This window comes from Mustela putorius, unplaced genomic scaffold (genome assembly GCF_011764305.1).
Source record: "Mustela putorius furo isolate JIRA1106 unplaced genomic scaffold, ASM1176430v1.1 tig00000228_pilon_pilon_pilon, whole genome shotgun sequence".
Taxonomy (NCBI): Eukaryota; Metazoa; Chordata; class Mammalia; order Carnivora; family Mustelidae; genus Mustela; species Mustela putorius.
This window is the reverse complement of record NW_025421322.1, coordinates 10,369,709-10,392,176: the sequence shown is the minus strand read 5'-3', so window position 1 is coordinate 10,392,176 and position 22,468 is coordinate 10,369,709. Positions and strand designations below refer to the sequence as shown.

Genomic DNA, 22,468 nt, shown 5'->3' with positions numbered 1-22,468 from the left:
CAATACAGAATAAATTTAATTACTGTCACTTAGATGAATTTTCTTAAGTAACTTTTATTTTCTTAAAAACAAGATTCATGAACTAGCACCCAAGTTATGAACTGAAATTATGTCTAAGCATATTAGGAATAAAAAGGGAAAAGTTTTAGGAATTCTTGTGTTAAATTTTTGCTTGGAACAACTATATTAAAGCAATTACATGCACATATATAATTATCTGCATATTCTCTATCAGCCTTCTAAAATAATATCTAAATAAATACATTTGTAGACTCTTAATAGACTTACTTGAATATAATTATTACAGAGAAAAATTTAATAAAAAGTTTCTGAAGCTTTTCCATATATATGATGTAGAATAAAGCAATAATATCCTGGATTCAGCCACCTGTTTGGATAGTTTATTATGAATTATCTCTAACTCTTCCAAACAGAGATGCTGACATAAGGTATACTGAGGGTCTGAAATTATAACCGAATTCAGGATTCTGGACATTATTAGCTTATGAAGGTGGCATACTGTGGAAGAAAAAGCACTTATTTATAATCAAGGGAACTGAGTACTAGTCATGGCTTCCTTCTGTATAGTATTGTCCAAGGTGCATAAATCTATCTGAGCCTGAATATTTACATCTGATTAAAAGAGTGAAATTTTACCATTTGCCCCACAATTATACTCCACAGTTCCGTATTTCTTAAACCATTTCCTTATATTATAAAAGATTTTAAAGATCAGAAATGTGGAATATTTCCCTACTACAGAACCTCGTTACTTAAAATTACTTGAAACAAATTTTCATTCTCTGCCCTTTCAAAAAGAACTCCATGGTAATACAGGTATAATTATATCTAACCTTCTCAATTGCTCTCATAACAGGAGCTCCATCCCCATCTAACCTCATACCCCAACAAACCCACTAAACTGAAAGCATTCTACCACATTATCAGGTTAAACAGAACCCCTCATTTTATTTTTTTCTAAGATTTCAAAACATGAGGCAACCATCAGACACAAAGATAACAAATAAAGACATTCACACCAGCATTCTTTACAATATCAAAGATAGGAAATATCTTAACAATATGAGGTGTTACTAATGAATATATTAACAGTATGGAAATGGTTAAAACACAGGGCCATTAAAAGCCATATTTTCAAAAAACTATAATGACATAGGAAACTATTCACAACATAAAATGTTAACTGAAAAAATGTTAACAGCATAATCCTGATTTTATATAAATAATATACATATATAGATACATACAAATACCAAAATTATATACATATGTATTTAAGTGTGTATGTATATACATATATACACCAAAAATCAATGATAAATACACCAGTAATGATTATTGCATTGATGAATTTCAGGTAAAATTTTTATGAATTTACTAAAAATATCCTATATTTATCAAATGTTCTTAATCTTTTATAGAACTTTGAGCAAATTAATTCTTTAACATCTACTAGATATCATCAGGATATCTAAAAAAATGGTGCAAAGAAAATTCAGTACAGGTTATTTTAAAAACTGAATCAAACTTTTTGGATTGCTGATGGGAAGATAAAACATGTAGCCACTGTGAAAAACAGCTTGGGGAGGGGTCCTCAAAATCAAATTAAACACAGAATTACCACAGGAACTAGCAAATCTGCATTTGGGTATATATCCAAAAAAATTTAGAAGAGGGATGCAAACAGATATTTGTACCCCAATGTTCATAGCAGGATTATTCACAATAGCCAAAAGGCAGAAACATCCAAATGTACATTAACAAAGGAATACATAAAGAAAATGTGGTATGAAAAGCTGACCAATGAATGATGCAGGGGTTAGGGATATGGAATCCCCACATAGTCAAAAATCTGAGTATAACTTTTGACTCCCCAAAAACTTAACTACTAATAGCCTACTGCTAACTAGAAGCTTTATCCATAAACAGAAAGAGTTTTCACACATTTCATATATTGTATTATATATTCTTATAATACAGAAAGCTATAAAAAAGAAAATGCTAAGAAAATCATAAGGAAGAAAAATACATTTAAGTACTATACTGTATTAGAAAGAATCATGTATAAGTGGACCTGCACAGTTCAAACCCATGTTGTTCAAGGGTCAATCGTATACTGGAATACTGTAGATCTTTTAAAAGGAAGGAAATTTTGAAACATGCTACAACACAGGTGAAACTTAAAGGTATTCTCCTAAGGGATATAAGCCACAGACAAAAGAACAAATATTGTATGATTCCACTCATATGAAATGCCTAGTGTGGACACAAAAGTTCATAGAGACAAAGAGCAGAATGGTGGCAGCCAGGAGCAAAGGGGAAGAAAGAATGAGGAGTTACTATTTAATGGGTACAGTTTGTGTTTGGAAAGATGAAAAAGTTCTAGAAATGGATGGTGGTGATAGCTGCACAACAATGTGTCAAGGTACTTAATGCTGCTTAATTTTGCACTTAAAAATGGTTCCTATGGTCAATTTTATTCTACATACATTTTAGCAATAAATTACTTTTGAGTTTAATTTAAAAAGTTTATATGCAAATTTGATGGATTTGGAATCAATATTTTAATAGAATATAAAAAATGTTAGCTAAGATACCTGAACTATACCCCATTTAACCCATTTGTATTGAGGGGTAGCTATTGTGAAATAAGTTAAGCAGAGAACCAATTATCATATGGTTTCACTTACTTGTGGAGAATACAGAATAACAAGGAGGACATTAGGAGAAAAGGAAAATGAATTGGAGGAAATCAGAGGGGGAGATGAAGCATGAGAGGCTGTGGAAACAAACTGAGGGTTTTGGGGGGAGAGGGATTTGGGGGATGGGTGAGCCTGGAGGTGGGTATTAAGGAGGGCACGTATTGCATGGATTGGGTGTAATGCATAACGAATCTTGGAACACCGAAAAAATAAAATAAAATTGTAACAAAAAAGAAATAAAACACAGTCTACTACTATCATTTTCATAAGTACACAGTACTAAAACCTAAAACCCAGAACTGAAAGAGAAATGATTTTTTTTAATTTAGCCTTGGTGTTTTTTAAAGGAAAACATTTAATCACACAATGATGAACTTCTGGATACTTGGAATAATTTAAGAAATACATTTTTATGTCTAATTGCACTTCTAAAAAAGATAGAATTATAGACTTTGGCAATTACAAACTGCAATTAAAATATTTTATGTGTGGTGAAAAAATTTTAATGAAGTAACACACCAAGAATTAAGGGAAAATGGAGAAATCAAAGGTATTACAGAGCTTGTGTGCATTTTCAAGAAATTGTTTAAAGATAGAACGCTGTGAATCAGGAGTATCTAAACATGGTGGAAAAGATGCTCATTATGTGTACAATCCACCATGGGATAAAAAACCTTAGACTAGGACTACAAGACTACATACTTATTCTCAGAGAATTATCAGTCAAGGGCCACTAGATTATCCTTGGGAAAAGAGGGAGACAATATGCTGTAAGATGAATTAACTCTATATATTCCTTAACACTTACCTTCTATGTCAGCAATTGCTATTTTATGCTTAATTTCTTTCTGTGACACCTGTTGAATATTTTCCCTTTGCTGTTTAGTCTGTTGCATGGTATGAGTTTTCCAGAGTTTCCGTAGCTCTTCTACCTCTGTCTCTGAGTCCTGATTTTGCTCCTTTCCGTGTTTTCCTCTGTTGACAGTTGGCTTTTGTTTAAAATCTGCTGCTTCCCCACAAAGCATACTTTCTTTTTCACCCTCTTCTTGATGTGAATTCTCATTCAGAAGAAAATCCTGGTCTGTATTACCTTTTATACTTGTGCTTTGTTCTTTAGGGCCTGATATTTCCTGAAAATTACCTGTAGCCCGATCTTCCTTAGTGGCCCTTTCAAGATTATTTAAATCTGTTTTAAGAGAAGTAGTCCCAACTTCATTTGTAGAATGTCCAGAATCAGATTTTAAGTGATCAGGCATGTTAGTAGACTCTGATATGGCTGTTAAACATTCTATGCCACTCTGATGGACAGTCTGCACAGATTCTGATGACGCACCAGATGATTTATCTTGCCGAAGTTCATCTGAAGAGACAAGTTCCTCCCGTATGGGAGAAAGTTCTGATTCTGTGAACACATCCTCAGAAAGAGACTCCTCGGTGCTCCTCGGAGCTGTGCTGGCACTATCGTTACCTGCATCACGGGTTCTGGAGTCTATTTCATCAGTATGATTTCTTGTCATTTTCTTTAAATGGCAGGAGTCCCTTCCTGATACCTGATCTAGCTCTCTGTCAATAAACAAAATTAAAAGTTGTTACTTTTTAAAATGCAATTTATTTTCCACAAATGTAACAATGAATTAGTCATCATTAAAAAGGTTTCTAGAAAATTGTATAGTATATATCTCAATAGCATATCAAAAATTTGACTTATATAGATAGATCAAGTAATTAACTCAAGCTTTTGCAATGATTTCTTGAGACCTGAGAAACATCAATAGAACTACTTCCTGAATTAATCTACCTGAAAAGAAGTTGGAAATTTAAGTTTTGGGTGAAGCTATAATTCTACATTACAATTTATTCATTACTGGAATATGGAAAATAAGCTTAGATAAAATTTTGATAAAAATTTTAAATGTCTTAAAAAATACACTGCTATTACACACATGGACACACACACACACACACACACACACACAGGGCTTATTTACATTTAAATAGAGATTACACTAAGATATGCAGCTCAAATGCAAAGCTGAACACCAACCGGAATAAAACGGAGACAAAAATACTTATAGGAATTCTTTGGGCTACCAGCAACAACTCTTAATAATTCAGAAAGAACTTGTTCAGCTAAAGGTTTAGATACTAGATATGTGAATGGTTCATAATTCTATCAAGATTTCCATGTTTAATGGCATTTATATATATGAGCACTAATGTTCAAAGTTAGTTTAAATTTTGGAAGGAGGCAGTACAAACGTGAAATGGAAGCATAAAGCATGAAATGCTTCATAAAGCATGAAATGGAAGTCAGAAATATTTTAAATGATGGTTAAAAAGCAGTTTGTGACAAATGGAAATTAACACGAGTTTACAGTGAGAAAACTACTAACATTTATGTAAGTTTAAGAACAGGAGATGAGATGAGACAAAAATAATTGGCTGTCTCTGGATGGTGAAGCTGGACAACTCCTGTTTTATTCTTCCTTTGTAATATTTTTCAAATTTTATATAATGAATATGCATGACACTTTATAACTAAAATAGGTAAAATTTTATTTTTTAAAAGGGTATCAGCAGAATTCCAATTCGTATTTGTCTTGTCTCCCTTGCATCTGATTCGCCATAAAAAACATAAACATCTAATGTGTCCTATTAAAAATATAATAGTGTCATCTACTGGTGATCCACTCAAATTGCATCTATAGGGTCTTGGAACTTGACAAAATGCTAAAGTTTTGAGAAACTGTCTGTATGTTTAAGAAGACCATGAGGTGAGAGATAAAGTTAGCAAATGTAAGAAGACATATGTTTGAGTAAGGGCTATAAAACCTTCAGAGTTAATAAGCTAAAACTAGATATTTATGCCAATGATTTTGCTACTGCTTAATACAGTTCTAGAACAATACCTTTGAAATCAACTTTCCAAGCAGAAGACAGAAGAAAAATCAATCAAATCTTATGCCTCAGTATTGCTACACATGACATTACTCTGCAAAACTACTTGCTTTATTTATCTCATCTGCTCCCAAATAGTGTTTTTAATTAATTCACAAGGCAGGACTGAAAGTTACTTCTTTTTGGAGGAATTTTTTAAAATGTATGGATCAAATACATGGTCTTTCCAGGGACATTCTAAATAATAAAACAGTGATTTGCAAGAAGAGGAGCACTATAGCATCCTAGTGGAATACTTACAGATCATTCACCATAAGAGAATCCCAAAGTATCAGAATAAAAGTAGAAAAGCAGGGCAGAGGAAAGTGAATCTCACAGTGACTGACAACATATGCATATATATATAATATATTATATATTATATATATGTATATCTTATTTTTTTAATCTAATCCTTTACCCTTTCACCTTTGTCTCATTCTTCCACCGACCCCAATAATACTTACTTCCCAGAAGTTACTTTAGATAATGATCTACAAAAATAACTAAAGTAGAAGACATTCTAAGAAATTATCTGCACCCCTACGGATGGGTTTACCAAGCCGAAATATTATCTATATTATCTATATCTATCTATCTATATATAGATCTATCTATCTATCTATATATACTATATCTATAGTATCTACATATATCTATCTATATCTATATCTATATCTATCTATAGTATCTAATAGTATCTATTGGATGGGAGGAATAATGGAGAGCTTTTGAATAAGGGATTTTAGTCTACTACACGTATCCTAACAACTCATGTACTCTGCCTCAGAAACAAAAATAATTTGCTCCTCTCCTATGCAAGCAGTTCTGTACCATATGGGTTAGTTTTCAAACAGTGATCCACATCCCTGTGGACTAATAAAGGGTTATTTATCTCAGTATCAGTTAAAGTGAAGCCAGTTTTTAAACTGTTGACAAAGTATGTGTGAAGGAATGGGGAATATACTTTTCTGCTGTCATTCCTTTCTTTGAATACTACTTTGTTCTTTTATTTCTTATTCCTCCCTTTTCTCTCTGGTCATTCCTTCCGTCAAGGAAACTACTTTCAAAGGCTGTGCTGGGCTGCAGTCTCACAGCTATGTTATTTGAATCACATGAATCCCTTGACCAGTATATTCCAAGCGTAACTCTTTCAAGGTTAACTGAGAGAGGAGGATGCTCATGGGATCTCCCTCAAATCTCTCCCCAGACCCTTCAGGCTCTTCTAAGAAAAATTTGAAAGCTACCCTAGTCTACTTATACCACCTTAAATTAGTAACAGAAATAATTTAAAAAACTGAATGCTGCATTTGAATAAAAAAGGCTGGTAAACACTAAATTAAAAAATGATAGGTTTATAGGTTATTTTTAAATATCCAATTTCCTGATCAAATATACAAATATAAATCTAGAACAATTCCTAATTATTCAAGGTGTGTTATAAATAATCTTTCCAATACTATATTCTTTCATTATTGATAAAATAAAAACCAGTTTTAATAAAACTAATTTAAAATACTTAAGAATAGAAAAAATACTTAAAAGAGTATTAAACCAGGGTCAACTATCTAGATGTAATAAAATTCCAAAGGAGTATAAACACCAATCTTACATGGGTAAGGATTCCTTTATTTTGCTATCCAAAATTTCTTTGTACATTGCAGCTGACATCACCTCTTCCATTGGACACATGATGCCATATTCTTCACAGCCATTCTCTTGAACCAAAGGGTCAGTTTTATGTGGATCAAACATTATATTATTTGGCGTAACTAGCAGCACACCACTGACTGTGCCCTAAGATGAAAAAAGAAAATGACATTTAATGTTCAAAGTTTACATTTTCAAAAAGTATTCTAGCTGTTTTTACTAATTTTGTTCTGATGTTAGGCCATCTGTTATATATAATATAAGAGTAGTATATCCAAGCACTAAGACATTCTCATGAAAACATTTTTCATTATGGTTTACATTAATTTGCATTTTGCTTCCTGTGTTGTTCCCTCACTATGGGTACCAAATATAGTTTCATGTGCATAAACAGGTTTAATAAATAATGTGTTGATAATTCAATCCAGTATAAAAGAAAAATAGCATAATCTCTTCAAAATGCCTTTTTAAAAAAATCTGTTTCAACTGACTCTGCTAACTACCTAGCTATTTAACTTTGGGCATCCAAAACTTCTGGGCCTCAGTGTCTTCATTCATAGGAGTAAGTAGATTAGATAACTTCCAGGGTACATAGTAACCATTTTTAATTTAATCATGAAAAGTTATGAAATTTTAAATACATTTATATAAATAGCAATATAAATATGAAGTCCAGCCTCTTGTTTTGAAATAAGCAAACTGAAGTCCATTAGAAGCCAATCCCATTAATTATTAGCTAATACTTATTGAAAGCTTTGTACATATCACATTTTACAGACATTATTGTTCATTTGATCTTCATAAGCACAGCCTGAGATAATTATATGAAGGGGAAAATTAAGGTTGTGAGGCAACTTAAAATTAAGGCTAGGCAACCTATCCTAAGTAATAAATAACATAGCTAACATAAGTGGTAGAACAAAGATTCAAAATTCAGGCAATCTGTGCCTTTTACTAAAATCCCTCCACATTTGAATCTAATTCACAATCAATCCAACTCAGGTGCTAAATATTCCTTAATCCAATTTTTAACTCCTATTCTACTACATTCTGTAAGTGTAAAAATGAAAAGCCGTAAGTAGTTACTTCAAAGCTGTCCTGTCTTTTTCTGAAGCTATTGAGGAAAAGAAAAACTTAAATCCTGCTTGATTTGGTGTAACATCCTCCTTCAGAATCCATATTCAGCTCTGTAAATTTACCTGGCTTAATTTTAAGAACATAAAACTTAAGTTATGATAGACACTACTATTAAAAATGATCAAGTAAAAGAATAAAAACAGATAACTCTACTTAAAATGGTCTCCCATCTAGGAGGAAGTTATTGCACATGTTCCAGATAATAAAACATGCTTACCATTTGTAGTAACTGCATGCAGTGCTGGAGAGAATCATATGCATGTGTGTTTGCATTTCAGTGAAAAAAAGGGAAACAATCTGAGACTCTAAACAGCATTTTTTTTTTTAAAGTTCAGACCTTTTTTAAAGTTATACCTAAATAAGGAATAACTTTATATAAACCATGGCCTGATCATATATTTTTTTTTAAAGATTTTATTTATTTATTTGACAGACAGAGATCACAAGTGGGCAGAGAGGCAGGCAGAGAGAGAGGGAGAAGCAGGCTCCCTGCTGAGCAGAGAGCCCGATGCGGGGCTCGATCCCAGGACCCTGAGATCATGACCTGAGCTGAAGGCAGAGGCTTTAACCCACTGAGCCACCCAGGCGCCCCCCTGATCATATTTTGATGGACATTTTAAATAGATTCATATATATGAGTTTGTATTCCTGGATCACATGCTAACACAAATCAAAGAGAGATGGTGATGTATGTTGTAGGGACATTTACATTGCTATCATAATCTAAGAAATAGACAATCAAGAGTAGAGTATAGGGGTGCCTGGGTGGCTCAGTGGATTAAGCCTCTGCCTTTGGCTCAGGTTGTGATCTCAGGGTCCTGGGATTGGGCCCTCCACTGGGCTCTCTGCTCAGCAGGGAGCCTGCTTTCCCCTCTCTCTCTGCCTGTGTCTCTGCCTATTTGTGATCTGTCAAATAAATAAATAAAATCTTAAAAAAAAAGTATATACAATGTAAAAAATCTTAAAGGCTTCTGATTCTCTATCTTGCCTTACTCTATCTCACCTTCTATAAACTTAAGTTACTTGAGAAATAAAACCAAGTAATCAGGAAGAATTAAGGAAGGCAAGTGCCTGGTTGGCTCAGTTGGTTAAACAACTGCTTTCGGCTTGGGTCATGATCCTGGAGTACCAGATCGAGTCCCACATCAAGCTCCCTGCTCAGTGGGGAGTCTGCTTCTCCCGCTGGCCTCTCTCATGCTCTCTCTCTCTCTCTCTCAAATAAATAAAATCTTTAAAAAAAAAAAAAAAGAATTAAGGAAAGCAAACACCAAGCAAAAATAAAAACTCTGAAAGACCTCAGTCCATTCTTGATTTCATAAACTTCATGTAAGCATTCGTTTTAAATAATGTTATATTATCAGGTTCACTGGCATTGCATTACATATTATCTTCCACTTCAGAGTATTTTTGCAAAGATAATCACTAGGTGTATAGGATAGAAAAGGCCCATATTAATGTATAGGTATATAGGATATATAATGATAGGTATATAGGTGTATAGAATAGAAAAGGCCCAGTATTAATAATAATGCATTAATTCACTAAACCTGTTACTATTGTAATACTGCTACTTTCAGTAGTCTAACTACAGACATCATTTGAAAAGTGTCTCTAAACTGTGTTTCTCCTTCTTAGACCAGAAGGGGCTAAAGCCCTCTCTCTCAACACTAGTCTGTCCAATCTGGTAATGTTACTTTGTAGGAATTCACCTTTTTTTGCTGCTATTGCAGATGTGCTAATGTATTCTTTAAGCTTCTTTACCTGACTCCAGGTGGGACTCTGAGGTATTCTATCAGATGTTATTCTCCCTAAATCAAGAGTTGGCCATACGAAACACCCCCTCAACATAAAATTCACAAAAATCTTTTGACAAAGTACTGCTCAAATTCATCTAACCAAGATCAAGTTTGAAATCATAAACCCAAACTAAAGCATTCCTGGTTTCATTCTGTTTAAATACTGCTTCAAAAATCTGAACATATTATCAGAAGCAAGAACATACTATACTAAGTAGTTTCCAATTAAAATATCTTAATTCATATGACCTTCAGAAACTTTAATCACTGATTTCTCTTCAGTATTAGTAACTCCCAATTCCTTATGTGCAATTACCTGACTAATCTTCCATGGAGAAATTATTTCTCTTAGAAAGTAAAGCCTGTCTGTAAAAGTTATCACTTACATTACAGTAACTGTAAATACTAGAAGATAAAAAACAATTTAGGAATACAACCCAGCAGAGAAAACAGCATTTACAGATTTTGTTTTTTCAGTCTTAAGTCCACTGTAACCTATTACAAATTTTGTAGATAAATTTCTACAATTTTAACATAAATAACCCTATTACAATAAATCTATAGGAAAAGCCAGCCTTCAGCAGATGTTTACCTTCCAAGAACACCAGGCTGTAAGCTGTTCCAAACCCTGCCAATGACTTTATCTTTGCTTTGATACTTAAATAAAAATTTTATTCAGATAGTTACAACTGAAATTCTGCTTCCACCCAAGAACTAATTCTGCCTAAAACTACTAAAGCCACATACACACAATACATGAAAGGACTGTTTTCAGCGATTAGAATGCTTGACAATGATACTTGAATCAGGGAAAACAAAGAATATGAACTCTATAAATGCCCCAGCATACTGAGTAGAGAGTTTCCAGGCCAGAGGCAGAGAAAGGAGAGATGAGCACTCCCAACTGAGAATGTTTCGGGATCCACAGAAGGCCTTTGTTCAAGTTTCCAGCTGAGCACTGAATGCTACCTATATGTATGGCAACTATCCCTGGACAAGAAAAGCAGCAGCACTCCAAAGAAGTGGAGGAAACAATTCAAAGAGTCAACAGAGAAAGGAATAGCTTGTGTTTTTACCAACCACAGTAAAAAAAACTTATAATTTATAGGGCCCCCGAAAACTCAGAAGGGCATTGTCTCAGTAAAGAGAAAAACTAGCTAGAGTTGCTTTGGTCCTGCCTGACAAAACTTAAAACAAGCTATGTTATGATCAAACTGCTTCTAAAACACAACTGTGTCACAGAAAATAGTACAAGTATACGTACAGAAATATAAAAATACCCAGCACCCAAGAAGTATCTGATAACCAGTTAAAGATTACTAGGCATAAAGAAAAATTAAAAAGTAACTCATCACAATGAGAAAAGTTAATAGGAACAAACCCAGAAATACGAGAAATTAATTAGTAGAAAGACACTGACAATTTTTATAACTATATTGTATATATTCAAGAATATAGAGGATAGACTGTGCATGATAGTTATGGACAAGGAAGACAGAGTCCATTTGAACTTAGAGATGAAAACATGCTCAAAAGAATTAATAGCAAATTAGACATGGCAGAAAAAAACATTAAACAAACTTAAAGGTATAGCAATTGAAACTGTCCCTAACAGAAAGGAAAAAAAAAGAACAGAGTACCAATGAGCTACAAGACACAACATCAAGCAGTCTAATATATACATAATCAGGGTTCCCAACAAGAGGAGAGGATGGGAAAAAAAATCTCAATAGGACTCCACAAATTTTCCAAATCCGATGAAAACTATAAACCAACAGATTCAAGAAGTTGAGTAATCCTAAACAAAACAAACGGAAAAACATACCAAGGCATATTATAATCCAATGGTTCAAAGTTAATGATATCGAGACTCTCTTAAAGAGCTATAGTCTAAAAACTACAGAAAAACTTATGAAAGAAATTAAACAGGACACAAAAAAATGGAAAAACATGCCATGTTCATGGATTGGAAGAATAAACATTATTAAAATGTCCATACTGCCCAAAGCCATCTACACATTTAATGCAATCCCTATCAAAATACCACCAGCATTTTTACCACCAGCTAGAACAAACAATCCTAAACTTTGTATGGTATCACAAAAAACCCCAATAGCCAAAGCAATCCTGAAAAAGAAAAGCAAAGCTGGAGACATCATGATTCTGGACTTCAAGCTATAGTCAAGCTGTAACTACCAAGTTGGAGTCATCAAGACAGTATGGTACTGGCACAAAAACAGACACACAGATCAATAAAACAGAACAGAAAACCCAGAAATGGACTCACAACTCTATGATCACCTAATCTTTGACAAAACAGGAAAGAGTACACAATAGAAAAAAGACAATCTCTTCAACAATGGGGTTGGGAAACCTGGACAGCAACATGCAAAAGAATGAAACTGGACCACTATTTTATACCATATACAAAAATAAATTCAAAATGGGTTAAAGACCTAAATGTATAATAGGAAACCATCAAAATCCTAGAGGAGAACAGAGGCAGCTTGACTGTAGCAACTTCTTACTAGGCATGTTGCTGGAGACAAGCAAAAATGAACTATTGGGACTTCCACAAAGCAAATGAAACAGTTAACGAAACTAAAAGGAAACCCTACAGAATGGGAGAAGATATTTGCAAATGATGTATCTGATAACAAAGAGTCAGTATCCAAAATCTATAAAGAAATTATCAAACTCAACACCCAAGGAACAAATAATCCAATCAAGAAATGAGAAGACATGAACAGACACTTCTCCAAAGAAGACATAAAAATGGCCAAAAGACTCATGAAAACATGCTCAACATCACTCATCATCATGGAAATACAAATCAAAACTGCAGTGCGATACCACCTCACACCTGTCAGAATGGCTAAAATTAACAAAACAAGAAACGACAGGTGTTGGCAAGGATAGGTAGAAAGAGGAACCCTCTTGCACTGTTGGTGGGAATGGAAGCTGGTGCAGCCACTCTGGAAGACAATATGGAGGTTCCTCAAAAAGTTAAAAATAAGAACTACCCTACCATCCAGCAATTGCACTATTTACCCAAAGGATACAAGACTACAGATTCGAAGAGGACATACACCCTAATGTTTATAGCAGCATCACCTACAATAGCCTAACTATGGAAAGAGCCCAAATGTCCATCAACTCATGGATAAAGATGAGGTATACACTATGGAATATTACTTAGCTATCAAAAAGAAAGAAATCTTGCCATTTGCAATGATGTGGATGGAGTCAGAGTATATTATGCTAAGCTAAATAAATCAGTCAGAGAAGGTCAAGTATGGTATGATTTCATTCATGTGGAATTTAAGAAACAAAACAGATGAACTTATGGGAGGGGAGTAAAAAAAACAAAAACAACAAACAAAAAAACAAAAACAAAAACAAAAAAACACAACCCATAAAAGACTCTTATAGATAGAGAACAAACTGAAGACTGATGGAAAGAGGTGGTGGAGGGGACAGCTAGATGAGTGATGGCTATTAAAAAGGGCACTTGTCATTTTGAGCACTGGGTGTTGTATATAAGTGATGAATCACTGAATTCTACTCCTGAAACCGATACTGCACTGTCTTGTGACTAACTAGAATTTAAATAAAAATCTGAAAGGAGAAAAAAGAGAGACTATCTTAAATGCAACCAAAGAAAACCACAAATGTCATGCAGAACATCAAATATAAAAACTGTAGAAGACTTCTCTTCAGAAACCGTGCAAATCAGAAAACACAGGAGTTCTGAAAGAAACATCTTTAAAGTTCTGAGAGAAAAAGAAAACCATGACTTAAGTTGGTAACATACTATAGTTACTTTCTAAACAATATCTGGAGTTTATTCTCCAATTCTGTGTTACTTTACTATAATCTTTCTGCACACTGAAAGTTCTTTGTTTAGAAAAGCAGCAGGTGTGGAAAGATAAAACATATATTCACAATGGGAATGAATTCTTGCCCTGCTAGAGAAACCTTGGAACTTATTATTAACCTTTTCTGAAAAAAAAATTTTTTTCCTGTGAAGATGGAATAGAACCACCGACTTCATAGGCTATTCTGAGTTGATGAAATACTTAAAATACCTCATACAGCCTCTGGCATATAGTAAATAATAAATAGTAGTTATTTTCCTTTGTGTGTTATACTAAGTTTGTAAGAGTTACCATTCCGAATAGTGCCCAGCAGTGGTTATTTTACTTCAGTTTTTTGAAATACTCTACCGAGTGCAAATCGGCTATACTCTATTACAGTAAATTTATATCCCATTACCTTTAACAACTGCAAAAGACCACCACATTCTAAGTCAGTTATAAGCAAGGTCCATATAAACCTGAACTAGTATTTCCACCAATATCTTCAAATATTCAAGCAGTTACTGATATTGACAACTTAAAATACAAATGCCATATTGTAATATTTCAGTAAAGCATGATTAAAAATTTTTTTCTAGAGTACTATTCATTACCTTGCCGCTGGTAATATATTTGCAATTAATTTTAAGAAATTTCTCAGTAAATGCTTCTTCTTCCTCAGAAGTTGAAGATACAACTCGTGCAGGTCGAATACCAGTAAAAGTAGGTAAGGGAGTTGCTTCTTTTGGGTGGACTACGTCAGGATTCTTTAAAAAAATAATAATAATAAAAGCACATCAGAGAACTAAATAAAAATTAAATTAGCACATTATTAAGGCCAAATGAAGTTTTCCCCAAATTCTCATCACATTCTTGGACATCAGCTCAAAATATTCTTTTTTTTTTTTTTAAGATTTTATTTATTTGAGAGAAAGAGAAAGCAAGCAAGCATGAGGTGGGAGGAAAAGAGGAGGAAGAGGGAGAAGCAAACTCCCCACTGAGCAGGGAGCCTAACATGAGGCTTGATCCCAGGACTCCAGGAAAACAACGTGAGCCGAAGGTAGACCATTAACCGACTGAGCCACCCAGGCACCTCTCAAAATATGCTTTTTTTTTTTTAATTAAAAAAAAATTTTTTAAAAGATTTTATTTATTCATTTGACAGAGATCACAAGTAGGCAGAGAGGCAGGTGGGGAGGTAGGGGCTCGATCCAAAGACGCTGAGATCATAACCCGAGCCGAAGGCAGAAGCTTTGTCCACTGAGCCACCTAGGCGCCCCAAGATATTCTTAAATAAAAAGAAATAGTTAAGAATGGCACTGTGTTCACATTCAATAAAGATTTCTAACAGAGCTTAAACTTTTATTTTCAATGATTTCTTAATGGGATATATATTTATGGATAATCTGGAAAATGTGAAAACTACATCTCTTGTACCCGCACACTACACACACACACACACACACACACACACTCTCTCTCTCTCTCTCTCTCTCTCTCTCTCAATTGCTCCTGAGAAGACAGTTTACTAAATCCCTCAGGGGTTAGGAACAGAGAAAAGACAGAGTGCTTGTCTGTGATACTTAGGTATTCCATTCACTGGAAGAGCCGTTTAAAATATTACGCTACAAAGTTTATCAATACCACTGTATAAAGTAGTAATTGGTTAGATCACAGAATCTTGACTTCTTTTAATGCCATGGCCCATTCTCACAGTGAAGACTAAGGACTTCCTTCTCAGAACGTATTCTGAATACTTAAAATACAGGATTACGAAGAAAAACAATTATAATGAAACACAATTATCAAAACATTTAAAATTTAGTTATAATTTTATTCATATTTGTAATAGTTATACATATAGTTGATACATATATCCTTCTTTATTAAACATTAATAAAATCTAGTGTTGACTGATAATCATAATTTGAACTATATGGCTATAAACAGTATTTTTAATATCTAGAACTCAAAAATGATTTGAAGATATTTGTGAGTTCTACTGGGGACAAAGTCACAGGTATGCATGGTTCTACTCTATAGTTTGTTTATATTCTTAATTTTAGAAAAATATTATATTTCATTATAATTCACTTAAAGTTGTTTATATCCAAGTTCACAGACCCCCTAGAACTCATGGGATTTCCCCCAAAGTTCAACATTCTACACAACGTAGGAAGGCTAAACAAACGTCCTTTATTCTTTGTCTTAAATACCTCTAGATTATACTTCCTGAGTAGATATAGAATAGAACATTATAGAATAGTGTTCATAGTACCAAGGTTCTTCAGAGCTTTGAGCTGAAAACTGGCACTTTGGATAGTGCTGAATTGGCCTTTGAAATAATAAACAAGAATGCCTCCTCTTCAATCTCAAAGATTTTGAGATACTTGACATGCCCTCTCAAATTTTAACATAACTTTTTCTATTTCAATAAATGGATCTAACTCCTTAAGTCTGTATGAGGACAAAATTTTAGACTTCCTTTCTAAATTTTATTCCCTTTCTCCTAATAGATATTCAACAGATATTTTTTGAAGTAAGAGCAGTACAGAATATGGTAAAACAATTATATTTAATATACTATGAATGCATTTTTAAAAACCTAAATGGAATTAGATTGTAAAAGATGCATGACACTGTTCAATCATTAGTATCTATTAACAAAGTTCTCAATCTTTTCATTTTATAATACAAACTAATAACTTTACACTTATCCTCTTGTCTCTGGTAATTATCATACCTGAGTTTTATATGATTCATAAATTCATTCAGCACAGGTATTAGTAATAACAACATTAATGGATACTTATGACTATTTGTTATATTTAAGTGTTACATAAACCATTTCATTTTACTTTCAAATCATTCATATTAGGTATATATATTATTACCTTAAGTTTAAAGGGCACTATGGTTAGCCATGTTCAGTAACTTGCCCAATGAGTAAGACGAAGCTGATATGTAAAAGCCATGTTATCAACATTTGAACTAGTGAGCTTCACTGCAATACTTATACCTTACCTTTCAAATATTTTTCTAAACAATTGATAAATGTGCAAGGGGACTCAAATCCAATTCCAGAGCCAATGGAAGGTCCTCTGCAAGCTGGTATAAAGCTATCAACAAATTCTGTTTGACTCTTCAGTTATTGCCAGTTGGCAACATTACCTACAATGTAACCTAATCATTTGCAAAAACCGTATCAAGAAACACTGTCAAATGCTTTCCTTATATGAAGATAATACCTCGTTGAACAACATGATCACTTAGGTTCCCTCAAAGTCTCAAATTCTACAACTCAGTATCTATGGTAATCCTGATTTGGCAGTGTAATCCTATTAAAAAGAATACATGAGATTAGCTTAGTAAATGCTCAAAGTATAGCACATAAGCACATAAGAGTACATTTCTTAAAAAAAAAAAAAAAAAAAAGCAACGCTTAGAGGAATTGTAATTAGATCTCATCATAACTTACATACATGAACATTACCACCCAAAATATCAGTATGTTTATATACCTGGCTTTGTTGGTATTTATAGATTCTGATGCTTTTTTAATTTTTTAATTTTTAATTTTTTTAGATTCTGATTCTTAATGCAGTGATTTTGAAGCTCCTGCGTGCTTTCTGAGATTTCTCTGCACAATTCTGTTTTAGCCACTAGGGCCAGAAAGGTCCTTAAAAATACTTAAGTATAAATATTTATCTAATGAGCCTCAGTGACTGTCCCAAATGTCCAAATGTGCAAAAACAAAGCATCACTAGAACAAGTGAAGCAAAAAGGCTGACTTATGGTTATCTCTTTTTGTATAAGATGATTAAATATTATACATTATGATTTTTCCAGCTATGAAGTGGTCAATAAAGAACACGGGCTCTGAACCAGACTACCTGGGTTGGAATCCTAACTCAGCTACTAGCTAACTGAAGGAACTTAGTTTCCTTATATGTAAAATAAACACTGTGACTGGTCAGGTACTGGAAGAAACAGATAGCACATCAACTTGAATTAATTTAAATAGTTTAAAAATGGAGCAGTTTACAAAGATATTATGCACTGGATACAAAAATCCAGGGCAAACAACAGAGGTGACCTTATTACCCACAGGCCTAAAAGGAAGAAACAGATACCACAGAGACAGAGGGCTCTGTGTCTGATGAAATGAGAGGTCAAAGCATGTAGCCACACTCTGAAATGACCTTGCAGGGAGGGAACAAAGAGAATAAATATGCCCCCCTCTTGCTCCTTTCTCTCATCTTCTGTCAGTGGTCTTGAAAGACCAAAACTAAGAGAAGCAAAAGGTCAAGGTAGCCCACTGATGTAGTCTAAAGCCCAAAGAAGGGTGTAGAATGGGTCTAGAGGAGAAAACAAAAACAGCCAGGCCAAGTGCTGTATCTCCCAAGTTTGAGGACAGGAATAAATGACAATACTTTCAAAGTACTTAGAATTGTACCTGACACATGGTAAGTTTTAGCCATTTCTTATTTGCTCTTACACTGGTTCTACCTTCTTCTATGTTTTTTCATCAATATGTGAAGAAAAAAATGGGTAAAAACTACTTGACCCTGGAAATTCTCAAAAATAATATTTTTATCTTGAAACAAATTATCCAAAAAAACCCGGGATCCTTTATGCTAACAAAGCCAGGAACATAGTATTTTAGCCTCCATGGCAAGCTACTACAGAGCAGAACATCGAAGAAACCTATGGGTGTTTATTAGAATTATAAACTCTGACAATTTCTGGAAAAGCATGTAACAGTACTAATAAACATTTTAATTACTGTAATACGAACATGAATTGTATTTAATAAAACATAAGATCCTTGCTTCTAAGGGACTTAGAATGGGAGACCTAAATCCAATAATTATATATGGAGATATAAACAGTAGAGATATATAGAAAGTTATATAGGAGTATTTTATTTTGTGAATCTAGTAATGAATATATTCCTAGGTAAAAAAAAAACAAAATGTAACTAAAGTTAATAAAATTACTATTCAAAATAATTATTTTTAACTATTGCCTACAATGAGATAGTATGTGATGACTATCACCCAGGGAAAGGGAAAACTTCTAGGAGTCAGTGTTTCTCAAGTCCTTCCTGGATTCATCCTAGGGAGAAAAAATTTATTCATATGAGCAGTCATATTAGAGGATACTTTCTGGGCATCTCTGACAGCAGCTGAGTTACTACAGATTAAAAGGTCATTCATTAAAAGGTCATTCTTTCCCTCTCTCCCAGTAACATGGCAAAAGTGAGGAAGAGACCATTTTCACAAAGGAGGCTTTGTTGCTCCCTTTTAGCATTCTCTTCTTTGTGATCTTACACCTTTCAAGAAAGCTAGTTGGTAGTAACATTTGGGTTAAAGATGAAGGACAGAAAAGGACCCTAAGTGTTTTAGTCAGGCAGGATGCTAAAGTCAAGTTTTCACAATTCTGGTTTAGGGTTTGAAAAACAGGGTAAATTAACCTAAGGCTACACTGCTCTCCTTTGTTGTTAAACTGCTTATGAGTACAGCAATTTGTGTCATGGGAGAATGGCATGGCCACGTTCAAAAAAGTATTCTTACATCATCTGGTCCAGCACTACCTATTCATTAGAACCTGACTTCTGCTCTCACCAATGGTGAAAAATGTAATATATTCCTTTTATGAGACTGCATTCTAAAGTACAGTGCTGATGTATTTATACAAATAACATATCCAACAAATAAATATTTGGAAAATGACCATACTTCTCTCATTCTCTCATACACAAACACACCCAAACACATACTAAAAGCCCCCGGACAAGGAGAAAAAGAGTTAACAGTATTTCATGTACTTTACTCCATGAAAGAAGTGGAACTAGTTTAACAGTATAGCTTAGAAATTAATAATGTCTAATAATTTGTAGGCAAATATTAATGACTTGTGTTTTGTTACCCATAGGTCATTCGGTATCTTAAACTTTTGAGTGCAAATTGGGGCAGAGAAAAGAAGATGCCTCCTAAAGTAGGCAAGACAACACAGAAGACTCTCCCACAGGAATCTAGTCATTTAATAGAGGAATAGACTTTTATATGTAAACATAATCATTGGGTCATAAAAAAGGAAAAATTATGATTAGTATTAATTTACATAAAAAGGTAAAAAATACAATTTCTTTCAGAGAGATTTTAATTAAAATTATTAAATACAGTTTGGGTCTTTAAAATTCATTTATAAAACGTAACTTATATAAAACATTCCTTAACAATGCTAGGTCAATTAAACCACTATTAATTACTCAAAATACTTAGAATGATTAAGATGATGGGATTTTTTTTTTAAAAGGCAGTGTATCAGGGGCATCCGGTGACTCAATTGGTTAAGTGACTGCCTTCAGCTCAGGTCAAGATCCCAGGGTCCTGGGATAGAGTACTGCATTGCATCAGACTCTGCTCAGCTTCTCCCTACAGTCAGCTTATACCTCTGCCCCTTTCCCCTGCTTGTGCACTCTCTTTTTCAATTAAGTAAAATCTTTAAAGAAAAAAAAAGAAAATAAATTCAAAAGTTCTAACTGCTGTAGAAATAGAGAAAACTGAAAGAAAAATCCAACAGGACATAAACTTCCTATCATGTTACTGTCATGCTTATTAGGTAAAACTCCTTCTTTACTTAAATTATTATATGGTATTTGTAAGACAATGTTGATGAATATGTGGACCACGACCAATAAAAAAAATTAATTAAATTAATATAATTCATTTTATTATTAAATTAATTTAAGCTGTCTGGTTTAATAAGAATGTTCCCTTTAAAAATAGAAATTTATAAATTTATGTAGCAAAATAAAAAGGGGAAATTTTGTCTTAACCATAGTCAAAGCAGGATAACAAATTATGATGATATGTACATATATAGTGAGATTTCTTCATAGCTATCTTTGAAAAACAGGGACACTTACAGTGGCCTTATCAAATTCAGCCTCAGAAGATGTTGGCGACAGAGGACTTATAGGGCTTAGCGATGGAGAGCTCTCAACACTGGAGACATATTCAGGATCAGGAACATATAAAACCTTCAAGAAAGTATTCACATAAAAATTCAGTCAAACTGAAATATCAGTAACTGAATGGTGTTCTAAAACCAAGTACCATTAACAACGATCTTCACCAATAAACAGAAAAAATAAAAATCTTCAAATTAAAAGAATATTTCTTACCCTAAAAGTCTAACAATAAAAAAGATTTAAATTCAATTCAGACAAGCTTGATAATAAATACTGTCAAAGATAGGGTGGGGAAACAATAATTCTCATGTACTCTGGGTGTTCATCTTAGATGACAATCTGGCAATAGCTGGTAAAATTTAAGATGCACATGTCATTTAACTCAGCAATTTTACTTCTAGGATTTTATAGAAATGTCTGCATATAAAAAAGAGAAAAAGATGTAGAAGAATGTTCCCAACAGCAATATCTAAAATAACAAGGGAACTGAAACAGTCTAAAAAGCTTACTGTGCTTTGTTAATATATCTATACAGTCAATAATACCTACACATGAAAAAGTTTGAGGTCAAGTCATACTTAAATAAAACATTTTCTAATAATCAAAGTTAGATTTTAAAAAAAGGGAAAGGCTAAAATATTTCTGAAAGAGGATACAAACTGCAAATGTGGTTGTTTCTGGAAAAGGAAACTGGAAGTCTGAGATGGGATAATTTAAAATTTGTTATCATGTACATGTATTGATTTGAATATCGTAATAAGCTCTTTAAAATTACATTTGAAAAGATAATTCACAAATATTATCAATCTTAGTAATTTTCAATTACTAAGAAAAATTAATATAGATGTGACCACTTTCTCTTCTAGAGACAATGTAATTTGTTCAAAGCATGCATAAAATTATTCCTAATTTTATATATTTATATATTTTCTATATTATTAACTATACTGCAGTGGATACTTTCTGTGTTGCTACTGAATGCTTCTAAATACCAATGAATTAAAATAAGATACCTGTCCAGTAACAACTGCTCGGGAGAATAACTTATTTAACTGAACAAGTTCGTTGGGCGTTGTATCAAATTTCAGGGCTATACTATTCAAAGAATCCCTTGATTCAACCTGTTTGAAAGAAAAAATAAATTTGAATCTGTTAAAACAGAAAAACTTAATCATGAGGTTTAATATTATTAAGATGTCTATGGACCAATCTCACATTTCATTAACAAGTGGTACTTTCCATCTTTAGATATTTTCCATCTTTCCATCTTTAATTAACTTAAGATATTTTGTGCTTTGTTAGCAAATGGCCTCAACCTATTATTATACAGTGTATACACTTTATCATATCACAATTATATGTGGGCCTCTACTTCAAGTAATTTCCAAA

General features: G+C 33.3%; 1 protein-coding gene across 12 annotated transcripts in view; it reads right to left on the bottom strand.

Moving 5' to 3' along the window:
• Positions 1–22,468, bottom strand: part of OXR1 (oxidation resistance 1) — a 441,010-nt gene that overhangs the window by 33,438 nt on the left and 385,104 nt on the right. For 10 of the 12 annotated variants that reach the window (XM_004771324.3, XM_045078042.1, XM_004771321.3 and 7 more), the window contains 5 exons: positions 22,093–22,200; positions 21,035–21,148; positions 14,715–14,867; positions 7,273–7,457; positions 3,532–4,286 (listed from right to left, as the gene is read on the bottom strand). In XM_004771324.3, the coding sequence (XP_004771381.1) occupies positions 3,532–4,286; positions 7,273–7,457; positions 14,715–14,867; positions 21,035–21,148; positions 22,093–22,200 (1,315 nt within the window). The remainder of the gene's footprint in view (positions 1–3,531; positions 4,287–7,272; positions 7,458–14,714; positions 14,868–21,034; positions 21,149–22,092; positions 22,201–22,468) is intronic. The other 2 variants (XM_004771326.3, XM_045078048.1) reach the window with 1 other exon arrangement.